This window comes from Hippocampus guttulatus, chromosome 18 (assembly GCF_054856545.1).
Source record: "Hippocampus guttulatus isolate MCC_2025c chromosome 18, RoL_Hgut_1.0, whole genome shotgun sequence".
NCBI classification, from domain to species: domain Eukaryota; kingdom Metazoa; phylum Chordata; class Actinopteri; order Syngnathiformes; family Syngnathidae; genus Hippocampus; species Hippocampus guttulatus.
Window position 1 is genome coordinate 9393338 of NC_141278.1, and position 23574 is coordinate 9416911.

The 23574-nt window shown below is 42.1% G+C and overlaps 2 protein-coding genes across 3 annotated transcripts; one reads left to right on the plus strand and one right to left on the minus strand.

The window, feature by feature from the left end:
• Window positions 1-784: 784 nt before the first annotated feature.
• On the minus strand, window positions 785-9566 carry tmem64 (transmembrane protein 64). The gene is made up of 3 exons (XM_086137613.1): window positions 8313-9566; window positions 3791-3946; window positions 785-3016 (listed from the first exon to the last, which is right to left on the minus strand). Exons 1-3 carry the CDS (start codon window positions 8979-8981, stop codon window positions 2819-2821), a joined length of 1023 nt encoding a protein of 340 aa, XP_085993739.1. The 5' UTR covers window positions 8982-9566; the 3' UTR covers window positions 785-2818.
• Window positions 9567-10929: 1363 nt separating this feature from the next.
• necab1 (N-terminal EF-hand calcium binding protein 1) lies at window positions 10930-22953 on the plus strand. Of its 2 annotated transcripts, none has more exons than XR_015103736.1 (13): window positions 10930-11120; window positions 13465-13489; window positions 14153-14261; window positions 14941-14966; window positions 15211-15308; window positions 17441-17577; window positions 19425-19546; window positions 20004-20080; window positions 20582-20629; window positions 20765-20877; window positions 21565-21670; window positions 21765-21856; window positions 22499-22527. XR_015103736.1 is itself a non-coding variant. In XM_086136832.1 (13 exons), exons 1-13 carry the CDS (start codon window positions 11034-11036, stop codon window positions 22525-22527), a joined length of 1041 nt encoding a protein of 346 aa, XP_085992958.1. In that variant the 5' UTR covers window positions 10933-11033; the 3' UTR covers window positions 22528-22953. The 2 variants fall into 2 exon arrangements, 1 of the variants encoding a protein (XP_085992958.1); XM_086136832.1 differs by having other exon boundaries at window positions 10933-11120; window positions 21565-21642; window positions 22499-22953.
• The last annotated feature ends 621 nt before the right edge of the window (window positions 22954-23574 follow it).

The following is a 23574-nucleotide window of genomic DNA, read 5'->3' on the forward strand; positions in this document are numbered from 1 at the left end:
TTCCTTGTAAAACAAAAAGCTTAAAATTAATATTCTTGTTTGTGTGCTTTGTTTCTTGTAAAATTACAAATTGGTCTCGCAAGGTAACAATTTACAATTCTGTCTTTTTCTTGTAACAGAACATTTTCCCATTCATTGTTTCTTGTAAAAAATATATACAGTATATATTAACAATTTCTATATTCTTGTAAAATTACATATTCGCTTGTTTTCTCATTTTCATAATTTGAGGAAAACAGCAACTTCTCAAAAATATTTTTTCTTTGCAAAATTGCACCTGTTCAAAATGTATTTGCACTTTTTTTGTAAAAATAATTTCTCACTGAGTATTACAACCCAACAAGTGCTTTTTAAAATCATAATTTCTATCTTCATTTTTATCTTTTTTTTTGTACTTTGTGCAAATCTGCAAATTCTCAAAAAACATTTTTTTGTAATTCCAACTTTTTTCCACAAAGTTTTTGTACTTTTTTCTTCTTAAAATAACTTATTTTACTCACAATTACAAGTCCCCCCCGCATTATCTTTTCTAACAAAATCTGATCTTTTCGCCATTGTTTTGCCTTATTAAATCATACCTTTATACTGTAAAGGTAAAAAACATTGCATAAATGAATAACTTGTAAAATTACAACTATTGTAAATTCTTTTTTTCTTTTTTTTTTTGCCATTTTTCTTTCTGCTGTGCCCGCATGGCGGAAAAAAAGGGCAGGGCCAGTTGGCAGGTTCCAAAATATATAATTGAATGCCAGCAAGGGAAGAAAAAAAAAACAAGTCAAGCAGGTTGTAATAAAAGCCATTTTAATTATCTTTCTCTGTCTCATAAATAACACTGAACAAAGCGTCAAACTATGCATCGATATCCGCGTATATATGTATGTGCTGTATATTTATGCACTGTCAAATTGTGTGTGTGTGTGTGTGTGTGTAGAAGAAAATACAGCATGTGTGTACAGTAATGCACTTAATACCGACCAGGGAAGCCTCGTCTTCCCTTTGAGTCACTTGTTGCATAACTAAGTCGATTTCCAGACAGTCCCCACTCCCCCCTTCCAATTTTTTGTTTTGCATCAATACCACCAAAAATCAAATACTTTGTACTTGTCAGTTAAAAGTCATAAATACATGTTTGTTTTTTTCTCCTGTGCATGCTAATCACAAGGTGTTGTGACATCATCACACGGCTCTAATATTCATTTGGGAGCGGGACGTAAACAAGGCAAAAGCAAACTCGGGAATGTGGGCACCCTCCACAATTCGTTTTATGAAATCATTGTCTAACTTTTTTTTTTTTTTTTTTGCATGAGGCTTTGTGAAATATTATTGCTAACGTCAAGACAGGCGTGGCCCGCCTCAACCAGCGAGCAATCATAAATAAAAGCGTCAAAATAAAAGATGGATATGTCATGGAGGAGCCCTTGTGTGTCATCTACACCACTTTGCGATCATGTCAAAACATGAATAATTGAGGGGAGGGGAAAACGTATTTGCACATTCATTTCTTCATTTTTTGAAGTGCCCGTGTTGATTGTCAGCGTTTTGTCAGTACCACAAAATGAAATAAAATATGTCAAGATGTGAGGGTATTGAGGTAAACGCAGTAACTTCCAGTCCTCAACCCCTCACCCCCCCCCCAAAGAAGCAATATCAGAGTGGAACGGAAATAAAATGTCAGAACTCATGACCTTGAGATCAAAGTCCTAAGAAGTCATCGTTTTTTTGTTACATTTGACTTTTTTTTCTCCACACGTACATTTATGAAATATTCAATTTTACGATTTTTTTTAAATGAGTATAAAACTTGAAGTAGTACGATTTTTGTCCTTGTGAATTACCAGCTTGACGTTTCCCCTCACGGTTCGCGCATAAAATTCTCGACTAAAACGACAAACTATTAACTCCTGTAAAGTTTCTGGTAAAACTACAACTTTGCTCTCACAATATTATGAGGCTTCTCGTTTAAATGTACAACTTTATTCATGATATTACAATGTTCTTGCCGAGTTGCTTTTTCCTACAAAGACTTCATTCTCGTAATCACAGCTACATTCTTTGACTTTATTCTCATAATTTTATGATGGTCCTAAAACTCCTTTGGAGTTTTTTTTCTTTCTTCCAGGCCCAAACTTGATATCATCAGCAAGTGGAGATCTTGCAGTTCCTTCTACTGTAAATGCGTGCAGAGCCTGCACGGGTTCAGTCACTTCACATTTAGAAAATATGTAAACAAATGATGGCACATTAAAAAAAACAAAAACGTTTTATTCCCTTTAGCTTAGTTACCGACATTCCCACCAACATTCTGGAATGAACTGCACTCTTTAAAAAAGGAAAGGAATCTCATCTTAGACGTTAAAATGAACCGTTTTTTTTTTAAATGTTCAAAAATATTTACCGGAAAGGTTTCTTTTTGCACACTTCCAACATTCCTGAGTTTTCTGTCTCAACCAAGAGTCGCCGTCCCAAAAGTAAGACACTTAACTCAAAAGCACTCAACTACAAAGTCACAAAATATGAACAATGCCCTTGTTATTATTATTAGGATTACGTAAAATACTGGTCTCGTGATTACGTTTTGTTTTCAGTTGACGACACAAAGCGAGCCTGACGACATAGGAAAGAAGGTGCATAGGTGGCCATTTGTTTTGACACTTAAAAACAAATCAAGTTGACATTCAAAGTGTTATTTCGTTGACATCTCTTGAGGTCCCTTCATCGTTAACCCCCCCTTAGAAAAAAAAAAAACCTACCGCGCATTTCTTCCTCCGGGTGCAAAGTCCAACGGCATTTGTCCGTGCCAGCGGCGGGCCAAGGAAGGTCACACCACGTTGACGATAGCCGCCGCCGCCGCCAAACGTTTGCCGCAGTACGTGAATCCGACGTGGTTCGAGGACGACGACGACAAACCGTTTGTGTGCGACGATCGGAACTCCATCTGGCAGGCGGCAATGGCGGCGTTGAGCTCTACCTGAGCGCGGTGCACCACGTAGAACATCAGGCCGATGCTGATCACGATCTGAAAAGATGGGAGTACGATAAATTAAGATTTCGACACCAATTTGGTGAGCTACACTTGTCCAGGAACATTGATGCTAATTACCATTAGCCCGTGTATAACATTTCACATTATACGTCAGCATTAAGCTAGCAGGCTTTCATGTTGAGATTGATTGGTTTAACATTTTGAGGTTTCTTTATGTATGAGGCAGTTTCACAGTAAACGTCAATTGGGAGGGTGACGAATTTCATCCATTATTTCGAGAACTGTACAAGCAAATCAAGTATCAAGTAACGAGGAGCCGCTGCAGGTGTGGCGTCATTACAATTCTTTTCATTTCCTGAAAGTGACGATATATAACGAATACTTTGAACTCATTCACTCCCAAAGACGTTTTTAAACGTCTTTTCAGACTTGGTCCAGAATTGGCTGTTACCGAATGAGTTAAATGTCTTTTATTAATTTAAGTGTACAACTTGAGTTTGAATGTGTTTAAATGGTGTCAGGGGAGTAGAACGAATTGTAAAATTTGACGCGATTGCTAGATTGTGGATTTTATTTATTAATTCTTTGTTTCACCGGATACGGCAATTGGAGAACAGTTTTTGAAGGTCTTGAACCCAAACAAACTCGGGTTCACTTCCTAGGCTAAAATTTGAAAAAACTAAAAACGTTTGCATTTTCAGGAGCATTTGGACACTTGTTCCCGACGGAAAAGTTGACTGAATACATAATTCAAGACTAAATGCCACAAAATGTTACTATTTTGTGTGATTTGAGGACAACACCAACCTGCAGACCAAAGACGAAGTAGCCGCTCACGCTCTGCTCGGCGATGACATCCTCCATGGTGCGCAGCGTGCTGCCCAAGTAGGAGTTGAGGAGCTGGGTGGGCAGCAGGCCCACCGAGGACGCCACCAGGTAGTTTGGCAAGGACACGTCAGTGATCTGGAAAGCACACAAATGACGACATTCCAAACAATCAGGTTTTGATTAAAAGCAGGGCAGGGTCACATCTCCTGGACAACAAGCGAACAGGGTTCAAATTTGGTTTGACCGTAAGTATGCATAGAAAGCAAGACTGTTGACCTATCCTGGGGTTAGCATGTCATCTTGACAGCATCTCTTTGAATGTATTATAAACAGCTCCAAAAAATAAAGGGAACGCCGAAACAGCACAATGCACCTGCAAGTGTTCCTTTTATTATTATATACCGTATTTTCCGCACTAAAAGGCGCACTGGATTATGAGGCGCACCTTCAATGAATGGCCTATTTTGTAATTTTTTTCATATATTGCATGCACTGGACTATAAGGCACAATCTACAATGCATCCACTAGATGAAGCTACAGGTACATCTTTGTCCGTCTCCGTGCCTTCTCTTCTTCCGTCACAGACTCGAGAGGCGTTCATGACCGCCTCCAAAAGACGTAAATTAACGATTACTTCAGTGAAACTACGAAAATTGAAAATACAGTAATGCATCAAAACAGAAAATCACTAAATAAATTCTATAGCCCCCCGACATAATTTATTTTGGCATTTCCTTGAGTGTAGAAGCCACATAACGATCAGATGTCAGTAAATTGGAGAAGGCTGGACTGTCTCAGAAGTGTTTGTTATTTATTCCTTTGTCGTGAACTGTATTCACAAAAGAGGAAATCACGAAATAAATTCTGTAGTGGGGCTATAGAATTTATTTTGTGATTTCCTCGCATGATTTTCTGTTTTGATGCATTATTTTCAATTTTCGTAGTTTTATTGAAGGAATCGTTCATTTACATTTTTCCGAGGCGGTCATGAACACCTCTCGAGTCGAACCCCAAAAGAGAAGGCACGGAGATGGACAAAGACGTACCTGTATTTGTTGAGACTGTGAAAACCATGAATAATAAAGTGTGCGTTTTAAAAAAACAACACCACAGCTCTCCTTTTTTTGAGAGCTGCAACAAAAACTTATTGAACATAGCAGCGACACAGTTCACTGAACCAACATCAAGTTATAACATTGCAAGCATGTCTCCAGCAAGGAGCCATTTTGGGGTCGGCGTATTACCGTAATGACCATACACAAGGCACAGCGGATTTTAAGGCGCGGCGTGAGCTGTTAAGAAAATGGAAGGCTTTTCGGTGCGCCTTATAGTGCGGAAAATACTATTTAATAATTCTACTATAGAATAAGTATTTTTTTTTCGCAGTATATTTGCCAAGCAAGTTTTTCAGCAGGTGGGTGTGGGAAAGGATCTCGCCCAGCCTTACAACACTCTAATGATTAAGACCGGGACGGGCAGCTGACGCTCACGTGGCTCACGACCAAACTCATTCACTGCCATTGACGTCTATAGACGTCAAAGATGCTATTTTAAATGGGATACCAGTGAATTAAGAAAAGAAACCATTTTTAAAAGATGGCTTGCGCACAGTTCATAGTTGATGCGTTTCTTGTAACAAAAAGGGGCAGTGTTACGTTTTGAAGTTACACTGATGTGCATGGGCGGAGCGTGAGGGTAAAGACTCAAAAGCATCCAAGGTCTCCGTTAATAAAATGGTGGGCTATCAAAAACGTAGCATTTGCTCTCTGGCGACATGTCGGGTAAAGTCCAGCTCGTATCAGAGTTGAACTCCAGCCGAGAGCGGGGGGACTTGATGAAGTGATGACACATGTCTGTGTGTGTGTGTGTGTGTGACCTTGGGACTCCACTGTGGCTGACAGCAGCAAGCAGGCGCCACGCGATTGCTCCGAGATGCCCCGATGTGCCAAAGCGTATTTATTCTCCCATCGTCATGCACGGCGATGCGTGCAAACTATTCCTCCCACTTCTTTTGTTTTCAAACTCCACCAGTACAAATGTCTCATTTTCAAAAGTTTCGAAACCAAAAGTTGATGCGTGAGAGGACCGCTAATGCTCTGTTTGATCAATAAGCTCAAAGGATGAGCGGCGCCGAGTTTTGTGTTGTTGTTTTTTTAACTGTGGCTTCAGGTGGAATGCGCTGGGGCCAACCTTTGAGCCTGGAGCAACAACTCACCAGCTGTGACAAAAGTACAGCGACGAACAGAAGCTACCTAACCCGTTGAGGCGGAACGAAAAACCATCTGCCCGATCCAACTAAGACTTGGAATATTACAGTTATGTCACGTCAAGCACTCCCAGAGAACGACTAAGCCGAGCAGACAAACAAGTCTTTCTTGTTTTTCTACGTGATTGAGCCCAGTACAATCATTGACAGCGCGTGATTACTGGACGAGTGAGTTGTTAGTGCGCTTCGCTGTCGCTGCCCCGGGGCCCCGACTGTCGACTCCTTGGAGCTGCGAGCTCCGAATGGCTTTCATGCTCACTGCTCTGTCCTCTTCGGAATGTTTCTGCGCCGGGTTCATTTGTTTCACGCCAGATATTTTCCTGAAGCGACAAAGGGTGTGGGAGGGGGGGGACTTTAAACCCACGGTGAACACTCATGATCTCTAACGCCAATCAATGATTTAGTCGCTCCTCAGTGACTTTGATTTTTAAAAATACTGTAAAATGGTGGTTGTGTGAGAGCAGACGATGGTTGTTGTACGGCGCTATCTGGAGGCAGAGGACCACCTTCAGTTACAGGTTGCTATCACTTGTTCCGACCGTGTTATCGACAGCTTGAGGAAATCCTCCCTGCACCACGTTGAAGTGTGTCAGTCATGCTGTATAACTTTCCCATGCCCGCAGCGTAGCTTGGCATCATTTAAAATTGGAATACTCCCTGCTGGAGACGCACAAACATTAGAATGCGCTAGTTGATACAAGCTGAGAATCGGTTTAGGAGAAACGAAAGTTACGATGTCACACCTTGAGGTTTGGTGTGACCTTCTGATGATATAAAAAATGATGTGAATCTCTTCCTGCTTCGCACTCGTGACAGGCAGCCATTGTCTGTAAACCGCGGGTGCCCGGAATATTCTGTTATTAAAAGCTTCGAAGAAACTGTTCATCGAATCCAGCCTGTATTTGAAGAACCAACATTCTCCTGGTCCGAAATTCAACGAACACGCAGGGGAAAGAAAGCCCCCCCGGCCCCCCAACAACGTCTTGTGACTTTTGAATTGCACCCTGGGGAGGGAAACGCCAACATCACATTTCCTCAACTCTGAACATCTTGTGCACAAATCAACGTGGTTCATATTTATCACATCACTGACCCATCCACGGTAATGGACGTTTATATTTCGTTGGCTCGTTTACTGCCATCGGCGAAGATCTCGAAATTAAACTCGAAAACAGCGGGCAAAAACCTGTCCATCTATCTTGTGGCTTGTGAGGGCTACTATCAGAACTTGAGGCATTGCTTATTTACAGGAGTCAGCCTTGTAAAAAAGGGCAAATGAAAGACAAGCACACACTGCATGTGCGCTGCTGTACATTGTGCTGAAATCGGAGAAAGCGATGACAGCAGCAGTCTTGCCCTGGAGGATTCTGCCTACATTCAGATTCTTCAGTCCCCCAACAAATATTTTCTGTATTTTTCATTTACTGCCACACCAAAGGAACATCAAAGCATTGGCTTTTGGAGTTTGATTGGAAGGCATCAATCAGTGAGTGTCCATTAATCACGTTATGGATGAAGGTCATCAGGAGCGGGAAAGTGATACGGCGATAAGAAATGGCGATGGTGACAATCAAGTCGTCAGGTTTCAAGAGTCCAGTTGTGAATTGGGATTCTCAGAAGATTCTCATGAATAAACACTCATTGCTTTTTTTTTTTTTAGATCCCTTGCCTGACTCAAAATAGACCAATTAACCCATTACCTCCGAATACAATACATGCTGATTTATATAGCGCTTTCACAACAGCGGCAGCTGTAACAAAGCGCTTAACAAAACAAAAATGTCTTTTCACACACCACACGTTCAACACCAGATACTTATTTTTTTTAATTTTTCCAAGATTAGGGTAAAAAAATTATTTTTTAAATGGGGTCTAGAATTGGCTGGTACTGAATGAGTTTTTAATTTGATAAGCAATTATTATTGCACTTCTGAAATTGTCCATCCCAAAAAAATCTGAAACGACTACAAATATATATATATATATATATATTTATAAATTTTTACAACAATAAAGTATTTATAGCTGCTTTTAGTCATCTTCATAAACTACTTGTTATTCCTCTAGTTTGCCTTGAAATGTCTTAAAATCTTATCTTTTTTAATGTCTTCAATCCTTTTCCTTTGTAGGTTGTCTTTTGCATTTAAATGTTGTTTCGTAACTACATGAAGCATATTGAACCACCTCGTGTATAAAATGCACCATAGAAATCAAGCTGGGTTGGGGCTACTCACAGAGAAAACTGCATTTTGGAGTCCAAAGGGAATGGGGGTGAGTCTCGCTAAGGCCACAACTTTGAGTCCGCTGCCCCCCTCCACCACGCGGATGACGGCGCTCAGCTGCTCGCTGCTGCCCACCTTGTGCAGCACCCAGTCCGTCAGCAGCCGCTTGCACGCCAGGTGCGCCACGAAGGTGCCGATCAGAACGCCCACCATGACCAGCCCCATGCCCAGCACGAAGCCGTACAGGTAGCCGGCCGCCACGTTGAGCACAATGTAGCCCCAGCCGCATGGGAAGGACACGCCGATGAAGCCCACCACGAAGAGCAGCGCCCCCGTCAGGCTGTCCAGGCCCTCCACCCATAGCAGGAGGTCCTTCAGGTGCTGGCGCACCAGCGCCACAGAGGAGAAACACAGCCCGGTAAGGATGCACACCAGGAGGGCGCTTTTCAGGCAGAAGGGGGTGACCAAACATGGGTGTCGGGACTCCCCGCCGAGCCCGCCCGCCACTTCGGGGTCAGCGTCTGAGTCCCCGCCGCACGCCAGCATGTCCATCTTGTCGCACTCGTCACCACCACCGCTCCTGTGCAGCCATCGGTTGAGCTGCACATGTGCCCTGCCGGCAGCATGTTTGGCAAGTTTTGAAAGCAGCTGCGCACCAGGGGGGGACCCCGACAGCGACATTGTTGGCCCTCCAAACGGAAGCGGGCGGCAGCCAGCCGGGACTCCACCTGTCACCGTTCACCAGCTGGCTTCTTTTTCATTCATACTAGATGCAAACTGGAATTCACGGACATAATTCGTGGCCAAAAACAAACATGAATTGTCCTGATGTTTATTTAAAAAAAAAAAAAAAACTATCTCAGGTGCTGGGGGGCGTGGTCGTGACGTCATCACGCCTGCGGGGACCATGACCCGTACACGTTCGAGGCATCATGGCACGATCATTGGACGGCAGAAAATAACGAAGAAATTAGGGGGGAACATGGAGACACGTGTTTGTTAACACTCACCCTGTCCAGCTTAATCGTGTTAAATCACGGCACGGCTAGCTAATACCTGGCTCGCCGCAGGGCTAAAGTTCCCCCGCCGCCGTAGACATTTCGCCAAAATGCCCTCCAATACTACACAGCACGCTCTTTATCCTTTGGTTTTTTTTCCTGTCGTCAACACGAGAACGTCTTTCGCCGCCGTTGCTGCTCCATGTACTTGTTCTTGTTGTTCCAAGTGCTGCTGTTTGTGTCCCAGATGCCAAGCAAGTAGCAACTGCCCAGCACGTGACCACAAAGCCGCCTCTTCTCTGGCCTGACGGACCAATCACAGCGCTCGCGTGTGATATCACGAGACTTGGCCACGAGTGCCGTTTGTTTTCTTTGAGTTCTCGTTCCCCGTCAGCCGTGCTGACTCTCACATACGCAAAAGAAACGCGCAAATATTATACGGCGCTCATTTTGTCACAAACTACACACTTGATATGAATATAAATGTTTGTTGATTCAAACAAACTGACACGTAGCTTTAATCCCACATGGAGCCAAAAATGTATCACGTACTGTAGGTGAAATGCTCGTGGCATCTTGAACACCCTAAATAAATATAATTGTATTACATAATGCTTTATTTACTCTTATGTTATCTAGGAACTGCACCGCAGCGTTTTCACTCAGTGTGCTAACACTGATTAATTATTATTTACGCTGATTTGTACTCTGACCCAGTCTGTACTCTATGTGAACGTAAATCAAACAAGAAGCCAAAAATAAGTCAAAACATTCAGATTTTAATTATGTCGTACGAGTATATATGTATGTTTTAGGGTCGTAGCTAGTTTTTACGGGAGGTTGCATTTGTTTTTCCGCGAGCTTAATAATGATTTGGGTGACAGGAAATGGAACGATAATGATGAAAATATGTGTACCACCGCAAACATCCATCAGGTGACGCTATTTCATAGTTTATCACCTGCTCCCGTTGCGCAATCACTTATGATTAATTTGGGGACGTATTAATGTGGTCACCTGTGGTTTGTATTAAGTTAAAGAAGGTTTTTTTCGAAAGGATATTTCGATGGCGGTAATATGGAACACTGTAGGCCACTATAGCAAAGATTTTTATATTAATCCATGGCATTTATAGAAAAAATGTATTTAAAAGCTTGAATTTAATTACACAAGAATATATACAGTATTATGGACACGCTAGGAACTCATCTATGAATACTATCCAGCAAGAGAGAAAAAAATAGCATATTTTCAGCAAGAGACGTCAAATCGTATATATTTATGTGTGTGCATGTGTCAAACAGTTAAGTTAGTCAACATTATATGGATTTTAGAAATTTTACTCACGTTCTGCATCAAGTTAACCTGAGATAACTGGATTTTAGCTTGAATTACTATCAAAATCAAAACATGTTCCGCCTGTACGGTTGTCAATGGGACGTCTTCAAAGGAGTCCATACAGATAAAAAAATCTGACATATTTTATACGGGATGATCTTGTTAAATTAGGCACAATTGCTTCGAAATAATTCAATTTTCGGGGCTAAAACGACGTTCCTTTTTTTTATTTTTTAATCCACGACGGAAGTGTTCTGAGAGTATGTCCGGCAACTTGATGGCTTTCAGAGTGTCTGCTTGTGACCAGCGACAGAAAACGAGGAAAGCACAGTTTCATTCAGTCATTCATATTCTGCGCACTTTACAAGACTGGGTGAAGAAAATAATTTTTTTGACGATGATTTGCTCAGAGGAATTCCCACCTGAGTGCGAGAAGCCTGGTGTCCAGACTGAACTGAAAAAGGGAATGTCCATTTTCATTGATGTAAGTAGAATAAATATATATATATATATATATATATATATATAGGTTAAGATAAGAAAACCTATAATATTATGCAAAAAAAATGTATATATCGTTTTTTTCTGTCTTTGCTGCCTTGTAAGCAACCATAAAACAAAGCAATAATAAGACAAAATGATGAATGTTAGTTAGTTAGGTTATTTTGTATCATTTGATTTCCTGCAATTGAAACAAATAATACATACATTTGGTATGTGCACCTTACGATATTCGCATTACTCCATAAACCTGTGTGCTTGTGCTTGTGTGTGTGTGTGTGAGATTGGGACTCAAATTCCCGTGTCGGAGTTTGTCAAATTACAAGGCCAATTCAAATTCAAAGTAAAATAGCCGACTTCCTGTTCAATTTCGGATATGGGTACTTTGGTGCTTCTTGTCATGATAGACGTGTGTTCATCCCGATTGGTGAAACTGGCGGCGGGGGATGATTTATAATATTTTTTTCCTTGAGGCGTCTTAAAATAAATAGATGATGTGAACCACTACACGACTAACAGCCCACCTACTGTGCATTTTTGTAAACAGGCTAGACCAGTGGTCCTCAACTAGAAAGGCTGTAGGTCCACTTTTTTTTTTATAAGACCAAGGTCCGGTCCCATGCACGGCGGTCATGGGGAGCAGGGCTATATGCCCATTTAGTATGGTCAAGCCAAGCTTATACAAATCAACACTCCTCACAACCAACCAATAATGGGGTGCATGAAAATAACAATTATTCATTTTGCCAGTACACGGCAAATAATGAGAGGTATTGTGTTGAGGCACAGGAAGTCTTTTATTTTGTTAAGTTGTGCCTGCTTAATAATAGAAATAGCCCTTTTAGGGAAATAAGTCATTTTTACTTTAACTTTGTTAAACAGTAGTTGTCTTTTTTTTCCTTAATTTAACAAAAACAAAACAAAATACTAATTTTACCAAAATAAATACTAAACATGAAAACAAAAATATCCTTTTCATTTGTACAATTCCCCTTTTCACATCCCCTCTGAAATCACTGAAAAATATATCAAAAGAGGAGTTAAGAACCATTTTAAATACTGACACAAGGGAGCACAGGAATGTGCAGTGCTGTTCTTCCACTAAAGGTGAATGCAATGTCTGAGGCATGCAAATATTATAAGATAAGATATCCTTTATTTGTCCCACACTGGGGAAATTTACAATTTATTACAATTACAAAAAAAATTATTTGAGGACGCCATTGGGATGTTCATTTACCATGTTGCGGTGTTCTGCTGTTAAACAGCTGCAAAGATCCCCGGGTAGACGGGAGCAAAACTGCACACAATCGAAACCTCCCGCGATTGGTTTTGTCTAATTGTCTGTGTGCGGCTCTCCTGGGCTGAAGCTGTGAGCACACTGTGGCGTCGCGCATGCGTCTGATTCCTGACACAATCATCCATTTTGAATGCGTGACGCTTATGTATGGGCACACCTTCAGTTCAGAGGAGCCAATCAGCGCATCGTTATCGCCGACATGCACTGCTCAGCCAGGGTCTCCAGTTCATCAAACATTATACACACACAGTCGCGATGCTGCGTCCTCTGCAATACATCTGTTCGTGCACGCAAATAATAAAACGGATAATTTTAACAAGCGATCGCGGTAATGCGCAGAATATAGTCCAAAAATATAAAATGTATAACGTAAAAATCACTTTATAATTTATTATTTTATACAATTTGCCGAGGGTCCGGACAGAGGAGGTCGGCGGTCCGGTCGTGGATCGCGGTCCGCCAGTTGAGGAAGACGGGGCTAGACAGTTAGAAACTGACTGTTAATTGTCAGTTATGGGCATCGGTCATTGAGTGGAAATTGAGTGGGTATTGATCCCAAGCCAACTGCATGTAAGTCATCTGTGTGAACCACTACACGACCAGTACCCCACTAAACTCATTGTGTGTGTTTTATAAACTCTGAAGACAAATTGGAGACTAATCCCGAGTCAAGTCACGGTTGAATTAGTCTGATGCCAGCTTCATGGATCACAGGCTATGTGAACCACTATACAACAAATTTATGGCTAACCATTGTTGCGAGGAGTAATATAGTAACACGTTTGTGGGGGTGCATGTTGTACCGATGAGAAAGTGGGTGATGTCATTTTCCCGATGGAAGGAACAAGCCAGCGCGTGGCTGATACGTTCAAAGACAACGCGGTCAGCCCACTTTCATGTCCAATGTGGGACTTCCACATCAATAATTGAACAACTCACCACTTTGGCCGTGTCATCGATCACACGCACGCACGCATACACACAAAGTTTGATGATTTGTCTGTCACCTGTCTTTCCTGTCTTCCAGATTTTGCGGCGAGCAGACAAAAACGGTAAGTATGTCTTCCGACATGTCTTGTTCTAGTGGCAAGAGCAGTTAGACTCGGCAATACAGTATTTAGATGGTGATTCCCCCGCTGATGGCTGGTTTCCATGGAGACAGCAAAGTGACCAGACCCATCACCATTGGAGCTTTTCATCAAGAAAAACTGCCAAATAGTTTGCAGCTGCACAAGTGAAGGACTGGCAGCCTTTGGAATGGTGTCACTTAAAAAAAAAGAGACAGCTTAAATCATTGAAAAAATACAACACACTAAAAATTAAATGGGAGTGAATTCAACTCAGCTCATTTCACAACACATAAATTGGTGAACAATTCTTACACGTTACTGATTTAAAACAACCAAAGAGCTCTGCCTAAAGAAAGCCTGTTTAGCCTAATGCTAACAAAAAAAAAATGCAAAGTGCCATTGACACGCTAATGATTAGCATATATCTGGTGGTTTTGGAACCCTTTTAGCAATGGATATTTGAACACAAATGGTGGAACAACATGTAGACAGAAGTAACAGTACTCACAGGCAAATATTCTTTATCCCCTGCGAAGACCGAGTAATATTACTGCAGCTTACTGAGGAGTTGTGACTGTCTCCATGTATATTTCTGTGTAATATTACACTGGAGCATGTTGTTACATTATGGGTGTCTGACCCCAGATGACGGCAAACTGTCCTTCGACGAGTTCAAGTCCTACTTCTCGGACGGCGTCCTGACGTCAGAGGAACTGAAGGAGCTTTTCCACGCCATCGACAGCCACCACACAGAGTGAGTCGCCGTCATGCCATCTTCTGCCAATCACAACGCACCTTTGAGCGGCATGTCGGGCTCCATCAGAAAGCTTGAACTCAATCTTTCAATCACAAGTAAGCTGGGGCACGCACATGAAATATTCAGTGGCGTCAGTACGCAAATGAATCTCTCCGGAAGTTATTATTACCTCCGCCGAAAAAAGGGAGACTTGTGGGTTGTTTGCTTGTTTGCATGTGACTTCCTGTCTGCAATGTTTGATTTTCAACAATGGAAGCAACGTATTCTTTCACAAATTGTCAGATCAGGTTATTTGGGCTCTGAAGGGTTACCTGGACTTTTTTTGTGACGCAAGCTGTTGAAAGTGTTATGAAATTACGTTAGCTTAAGGCTTGCATATAATGGGAAATGCCATCGATAGGCTAATTAAACTAACCTCAATATAGTAGTAGTTCTAAACCTTTTAAAAACACAGATTTCATGTTGTGGTTTATTTCATTACACGTACATTGTTTCACCTTTCCAACATATTTATGTATTGATTGGATTTCATTATTGAGTATGACAATCGACCCTTGCGGGAGATTGTGGCCAGCCAGCCGCGAATATCAACTTTTAAAATGTGGCTTTTCTAGGAATTGTACACGTGCTGCTATGAATCATTTTAATGATGTCACTGTGTGTGTTTGCACTCCAGCAACGTGGACACAGATGAACTCTGTGGTAAGTGAACTTGCCTTTATTGTTGTTGTATTTATTTATTTATTTTGATCAAGTCCAAACGCGACTTGACAACGTGGGGCATGGCTGAAAGGACACGCTAGTCGCTCCGTGTGTGGGTGAGGTCCCCACAGGCTACGCTACTGATGCTATTTCCAACCAGCACCTGCAGCCACTGTGTCACTTTTGTGGATGTCAACAGCCTCCCCTTTTTTTTTCTTTTTTTTGGGGGGGTGGTTCTTTAAAGAATACTTCTCGCAGCACCTCGGGGAATACAAGAATGTTCTGGCTGCCCTGGAGGACCTCAACATGTCCATACTGAAGGCCATGGACAAGACCAAGAAGGTGAGAGACCTTCAAATACAAGAAATACAGCGGCCACAAATGCTATGAACTGTATTTTTTTTTCATGAAGTTGGGAACCATTTTTGGTTACCAAAGTAGGAATAATATTTTTGTAACTGAAGTGGGAACCACATTTTTGAACCTTAAGAGGCAAACATTCATGATAACCAAAGTAGGAACCATGCTGGGTAAACTGGGGCGGGAACCATTTTTGGTGGACTATGTCGGAAATAAATTTGGTAACTGAAGTGGGAGCCATTTTGGGTAACTAAAAGTGGCAAACTATTTGATTTTAGCAAGTATATGGTTACCTTACCATATTTGTTGACTGAAGTGGGAACCATATATGGTACCGTATTGGCCCGAATACAAGACGGCCCCCACTTTTTCAGTCTTATTTCAATCCAAAAAACACCGTCTTATATTCGGGCCAATTGATGCGGGGAATCATTTAAGTTCGTCCAAGCAGGAACCATTTTTGGGAACCGAAATGAGATACAATATTTTGAATTTGGTTCCAATATGCAATTGTTACGCAGCGATGTGAGGTCATGTTTACTGTATGTTTGCGTGTGCGAACATAATTATATGTGGAAATGCATCCTGCCGCATTAGTATCGAGTATATTTGTGGTTTGTGCATTGATGAACAAGTATGTGGGTGCTGGAACAAGATCTAAAGAGCCAATATGTTTCACACACACACGTGTAAACACGCCAATGCTATTTATACGCAAGCACAGCAACACTTGGCCACGATGTGTCAAGCTGCTCTTCTTAAAAAAAAAAAAAAGGCACCGCACCATACAGGACTAATTAATACAGTGATACCTCTACTTACGAACGTCTCTTCATACCAAAATTTCAAGTTACGAAACACCTCAACAGGAGAATATTGCTTCTTGTTAGGTAAGGTAAAAATACAGTATGGGCTGCTGCTCGCAGCTCTGAGTTTCCTGAAGGCAACACACTTATAGCTGCTCTGCCATTGGCTATTCCCGAGCATCAGCCTCGCATCCCATTGGCTAAGAAGGACCTCTACCGTATGTGTCGATGTATGCAGCGTCCTCGTCAATCTCCCCTCGGACCATGAGGTGTTAAAATTGTTTGAGGTAAATGTGAATCACCCAGAAAATGTGCTCACCAGTCCGGCGATCGCTCGCGATACTGATGGTTGCCTTGGAAATTTTCGAAGGATTGTTAAAAGCTGACAAAAGCAAACTTCCTTGGATCAGTTCTTCACAAAACTCCAGGCAAAAACCACTTCTGAGAGAGAACATGAAGTAAAGAAGGCAAAAAAAAAACCCGATGAGGACGCAGCTAAAAGTTAAATGACCGGAATTTTTATTCTTTATTCTTTGTTTTTTGCATTATGCTCAACTCTCAATTATTGCACAATAATCTAATTGTAACATGTACTGTATTTGTGACATATTTTGATGCAGTTTTATGCCTTAGAAAACATTTATGTCTGAATTTGTTGGGGACTTGGAACGGATTTGGGCATTTACATGGAAACCGCGTCTCTACTTACAAAATTTTCTAGTTCCGAAATTTCTTCCAGAACCAATTAATTTCGTAAGTAGAGGTACCACTGTATTTAGAGTCTTTGGTTCCCAAATATAGCTCCAACATAGGGTTACCAAATATTTACGTTACCAACTATGCCTCCCACTTAAGCTACCAAATACGGTTCCCATTTAGTTTACCAAATGTTGTCCCACTCGAGTAAAAAAAACAACATTGGTTTCCGCTTAGTTTACCAAATGCGGCCATCACTTTTGTTACCAGATGAAGTTCCTATTTAGCAAACCAAATATGGTTCACACTTAAGTTAGTAATAATTTAAAAATGATTACCTTAATTCGCCAAATATTGTTTCCTGCTTCAGTTGACCACAAATGCTTCCCAAATTGTCTGCGGATAGACGCAAAGGAGCTTATTCAAACAACAAGTGTGCTCCAGTGATTTCATTCTGTTATTTGCACCCGATTGAAACTTAATGAATTCCGATCCTGCGGGCTCGACTTTAATTAGACCTTGAGTGACTGGGAGTTGGCGTGGCAAGCAGCACGTCCTCCCTCTTGCTAATTATTGTTTTGCTTTTTTTTTTCTCCAATTTGTGATTGACAGGATTATCAAGAGTCCACCCACCTGGAGCAGTTCGTGACCCGCTTCCTGTTGAAGGAGACGACCAATCAGCTCCACTCGCTCCAGAGCTCGCTGGAATGCGCCATGGAGACCACCGCCGAGCAGACGCGCCAAGAAAAGTGAGAGGACACAGCGGGCCGTGACTCTTTGTTTTTTCGACATGGGACCTCCTGCGGGCGGGAATTGTATGAGTTCCTTTGAACCGGAGAGAAATAAAAGATGAAGGTCAGCCTGCGGCGGTGCGACCCGCATCGATAAAACTGTTGCCATGGCGGCGGCATTCCAGTACGTCTCTTCAAGGGGATTATTGAAAACCCCAATCTCGATTTCGACGCAACTAAACTACAGAAAAAAATATTCGAAACGTTTGCGGTGACCAAATATGGTTTCCGACTAAGTGTTTTTTGCTAATAGAATTTTGTTGAATTCCGTTGTGCAAAGGGACTTCAGGTCAAATCATGGTTAAGAATGATGTCACCAATGTCGGTTCCACCTTAGCGACCAAATTCGGTTCCCGCTTAAGCTGTTAAATACTGTTTCCATTTTAGGTTAGACTAGGGGTCGGCAACCCAAAATGTTGAAAGAGCCATATAGGACAAAAAACAAACAAACAAAAAACAAATATGTCTGGAGCCGTAAAAAAATAAAAGCTATAAGTCTATAAAACTTACAATGAAGGTAACACATGCTGTATGTATGTAGGAGACTGGACTGTCTCAGAATTGTTTGTTATTAATTCCTTTGTTGTGTGTTCACAAACGCCCCCATAGAATTTATTTTGTAATTTCCTCGCTTGATTTTTTGTTTTGGTGCATTATTTTCGCTTTTCTTAGTGTCAGTGAAGTGATCATGAATTTCCATTTTTCGGAGGCTGTCTTTGACCGGCCCTCGAGTCGAACGAGAAGAGAGAAGGCACGGAGCAGACGTGTCTGTCGAGACTGTTAAAAGCATAAATAAAGTGGACGTTTTTAAAAAACAACACCACAGCTCTCCTTTTTTGGAGCTGCAACATGTATCTATATCTATTTGAGCTATATTAGCCTACTATCAAAATCTTTTTCCATTTTTCAAACATTTTTTATAAAGCTCCAGGGAGCCACTAGATGTCGCTAAAGAGCCGCATGCGGCTCTGGAGCCACGTGTTGCCGACCCCCGGGTTAGACAATTATGAATATGGTTACTACTTGGGTCTTTAAATATGGTTCTTGCGGAAGGTATCAAATATGGTTCCCGCATAGGTTATACACAATCCAGTTCACACTTCAGTTAACAAATAATCTAAAATATTTTCCCACGCCAGAGACCCAAAATGTTTCCTATTTTTCAATTGAGTGAAAATGGTTCTCTATTTCTGTTTGCACTTTGCTGAGTTTTGTTTCCATGCCTGATAAATGGCCGTAGGCAGCATCTTTTATGTATGCTAGGTTGACATGCCTTCACATGCGTCCTCTTCCTTTTCTCACCGTCACTCATGCCATCTCCTCTCAGCTTCGCTCTCATGTCAGTGTGAGGGTCTCCGGCTCCCAGAGCCGTGTCACTTCTTCCTGCGGCATTTCATCTCTCTCTTCTTGGAACTGGTGAACCTCCACCCACCCTGGCGAATCCGAATGCGCCGGCTGTTTACTTGTGAGGGGACCCAAGTGGCTCGAAATTGCTTTCCGTAGTCAGTTGGAGACGTGTGAAAATACGATGTCCATACCCTCTTGTTGCTTGTAACTTTTTTATTTAAGTCTGAGGGGTTCCAAGTGTCACTTGTAGCAATTAAAGCTCGTCGCCCGGAATAAGACGGCGTGGGCGGACAAACGGGGCCATTAGCACCTCCGCCCACACTCAAGCGGCACTGAGCCTCGCTTGTCGCCCGCTAATGAATTCATCACAGGGCCGTTTTGACTGTGATTTTGTTAAGGAATAAGAAGCGCACATGGAGGAGAATTTTTAATCACTAAAACGCACTTTGTTCCTACAGACACGGTCCTACTAAACCGGAGATTTTGTCCATCCAGTGGTCGGGTCGTCGTTCCAACCGGAGACTCCAGAGGAACAACAGCCTGTCCCCCAGTAACCCCATCATGAGTCTTGTTAAGTCAGGTACCAGACCTGAACGCCATCTCGAAGAAGTACTTGTAGACAGCCCTCCCCTCCCTTTACAGGGTTTGACCAAATTGAGGACAGTTGCTCATAGGCGGCTACCCAATCTAGAAAAGATACAAGCTAGCAGCTACACACTCTAGACCGGATGCTAGTAGGTGACAAATAGTTCTAGAAGAGGTGCAAGACAGCAGCTGAGTAGGATGTGATCCAGAAGAAGCTGGACCCTTTCTAGAAGAGACGCGAGCAAGCAGCTACGAGCACTGGACCCCATCAAGAACAGATGCTAGCAGATGGCTCCCAGATACAGAAGAGATGCTAACAGGCGGCTACCAAACTTGGACCCCATCCGAAAGGGAAACTAGTAGTGAAAAACATTTGGTGGTTCATAAGGTTCTGAAGCAGAATCCTTTCACCCTGTCTCATTTTCGTGTGGGTTTTTTTTTTTTTCTACAAGGCGTGCATGAGGAGGAGAGCCACTGGACAGTTCAAGTGAACAGGCTCCAGAAGCTCATCGACCGCCTGGAACAAAAGGTCCTCTACCGTCTTACAATTGTTTGTTAATTTTTTTTTATTCCCTCATCTGTGTCTGTACCCCCCCCCCCCACTCCCGCCCCAATTATGGCATGTGTATGTGGAACAATGGGAACAAATGACACGTAGATGATGCATATGAGCATGCAAATAGACGCAAAATGTCTGCAGTGGAAAAAGGCTGAGCAGGAAATATAAAAGCGTGAATATTAAACATGTGCTCCAAAAACCACATAAATGGAAAAAAATTGACAAAAATCAAATCGAAAGGAGAAAATCTATGTTTTACAAATTTAAGAAATGCAAATAAAATTATCTTAATATGTTATGATTTTTTTCTTGGTGATGTTATATCTGTTGATATTAACACATCAGATATCTTTAGAATTGACATGTCCCTCAGTGGCTTATTGTCTGGTCAGTGTGCTTATGGTATGTAATAGCCGTGTTAAGCGCATTAGCGTCAGCGCATGCGATCACACGTCTGTTCCATGTCCGCAGGAGATCCGCCTGGAACCTGTCGAAGATGACGTCCCGGAAAGCAAACTGGTGCGTCCTTGCCAACATTTTCACCCTTGTGTCATCTACTCAAGCGGTGGTGATGATGATGATGTGTGATTGTCATGGCAACGGGACTTTCTTGAACACGTTGTCTTGGTGTCGCGTGTGTGCGCGTGTGGACAGCACATCCTGATTGTGCAGAGGCAGCTGTCCGTGCTGGAGGATGAGCTGGAGGAATTTCGCGTGGCACTCAGACACTACATGGACTCTGCCGGCACACAGACCGGATGTCTACAGTTAGTGCACACACACACACACACAAGCATTTCCAATGGGAGGAGGGACACGTGGATGGAAAGGCTGATGGGTGAATGGATGGAGTGACTGATTGAACTAAAAGGGAGTGAATGGATTTATGGATGGATAGGTGATATGCAAGCGGGGATGTACCGGCGGCAAATTATGTCCATGGATTTTGAAGCGTTGCAGATGGAGCTTATTTTGCGGGAGACATGGACCGCAAACTTTTCTGAGGGGTGGTGGGTTGGGTTGGACGTACGCGGGATGGATTGATGGATGAATGAAGAGCTCCATGAAGAGCTGACATTCTGAAGCTCAATTCATTTATCGACATATGAATGATATGCACACAACGCGTGGCAGCGCTCATGATGAGTGAGGCGCAACAACCATTAGCATGTTTACACGCTCTCCCCCCACACCCCTATATCCCTCCATCCCTCTCTGTGTGCTGTCACTTCGAGTTTGGACAAGAAGCGGCAGCCTCAAGCGTCTTTTGACATTCAACACATGAGACGCTGCAAGTGCAACGTGTCCAAGCTTGAGAAAGCCCTGACGTCAAGCTGTTTACGAATTCGGATTTTGGGGATGTGACGTAACATGCGCGACGGTGACAATGATTCATGATGATAACGTTGAATAATGATGCTGAAGACAACGCACGCGCTTTGTTGTTTGCGCAGCGTGGCGCTGCAGCGGCTGCCTAACGAGTCACGCTTCATCCTCTATGAATTCTGGGAGCACATCAATGTGTGGAAGAAGTAGGTGCCCTCGCTTTGCACTCCTCCGGTGAAACATTTGATTTGGCGACTTGTGGTGAAGCTCACGCAAGTCCAATTATAACAATATGCATTCCTTGGTTGTATTTTTATGTGTTGTGTAGTCACCTGCAGAGCAACTCCAGTAAGACTTTCCAGAGGGCCAACGTGGACTTCCTGGAAACCCCCGAGACCGTCACCACCATGCTGCTCCCGGGTACCGCCTCCCACTGTATCATCACGACACTTTATTTCATACAGCTGTCATGTCAAATGTTGTACTCAAGTGGGTGCATACTCACTTGGCATGTCATCATGTAATTTTTGCATCACATTTTTAAAAATCTTATATTTTATAGTGCCAATGTGCCATATTGAAAGATCTTGAATGTCAACTATATAAAAATTACAATTATCCATCAACATTTACATTTTTAAATATACCAAATGATTTTTTTTCATTCTTAATGCTATCATATTCTATTTCCCCCCCCCCTTTTTAAGACCGATTTGCGTGTTTCACAAGCTATTTAAATGATTAAATGAAATTTTTATTTTTCATATTCTATTTCCCCCCCCCCCCTTTTTAAGACCGATTTGCGTGTTTCACAAGCTATTTAAATGATTAAATGAAATTTTTATTTTTTAAACAGCATTTCATTAATTTAGACGTCTTTATTAAAATTGAACTGATATGTATTTAATTGCTTAATATTCGTAATTTCATTCAATGACATTTTAATTTACTGAGTAGCTCCAATTTTGATACTTCATTTAACACTGTGTGTCTTTGTTTCATAACGTAATGTATTTTTATGATTGCATTGATATTTTGTAATCACATTTCTGTTTGTTTCAGCTTCATGGTGGGTCCTCAACAACAACTGAGAGCAGCTTGTCACTCACACTTGGTGCGCACACGCATATATGACGTCAGAACAGTAAATATAAATACTTTTTTTTTTCTTTGTACAGAGTATAAAATACACAGATATACACACACAATGGCAAGTTTTCACTGTGCGTATGTGTTTTGACGATGCTCTTTAAAAAAAATAAAAAACAAAAAGAAAATTAATTACTTCCTGGCTTTCTGGCCAGCCAGTCATCACCGTGTTTGGCGTGACGTCATTACGCTCGCGTTTCAGATTGTTGCATCGGCACACGATAATAAGTAAAATGTCCACAAAAAAAAGTAGCAGCAGCACGATTATCATAAAGAATATTTATTATTCCAACACGCGACTGTCATTTGTGCGTATTTAATGTCGCTAAAGCTTAAAACACGTGAAATAAAAGATATGTTGTGTAAAATCGTGTTTTCGTTTACCTTCCAACTTCAGACTTCTTCAAATGAATGGATGTCTCCCTCCGGTGACGAGTATTGGTACTGCAGGTCATTTTCACCATCTCAATGAAATGTATTTCACCTTTAAATACCGGTAATTGGGGGAAAAAACAATGTAGGACAAACATTATGCAGATCGTGAAAAACTATTACTTGAAAAAAAAGTTTGTACAAATTTAAACCTAGGAAAACATCCATCCATCCATCCATTTTCCGAACCGCTTGATCCTCACTAGGGTCGCGGGGGGTGCTGGAGCCTATCCCAGCCGTCTTCGGGCAGTAGGCGGGGACACCCTGAATCAGTTGCCAGCCAATCGCAGGGCACACAGAGACGAACAACCATTCACGCCCACACTCACACCTAGGGACAATTTAGAGCGTCCAATCAGCCTGCCATGCATGTTTTTGGAATGTGGGAGGAAACCGGAGCACCCGGAGAAAACCCACGCAGGCCCGGGGAGAACATGCAAACTCCACACAGGGAGGCCGGAGCTGGAATTGAACCCGGTACCTCTGCACTGTGAAGCCGACGTGCTAACCACTGGACTACCGGGCCGCCCTAGGAAAACAATATATGTAAATTGAAA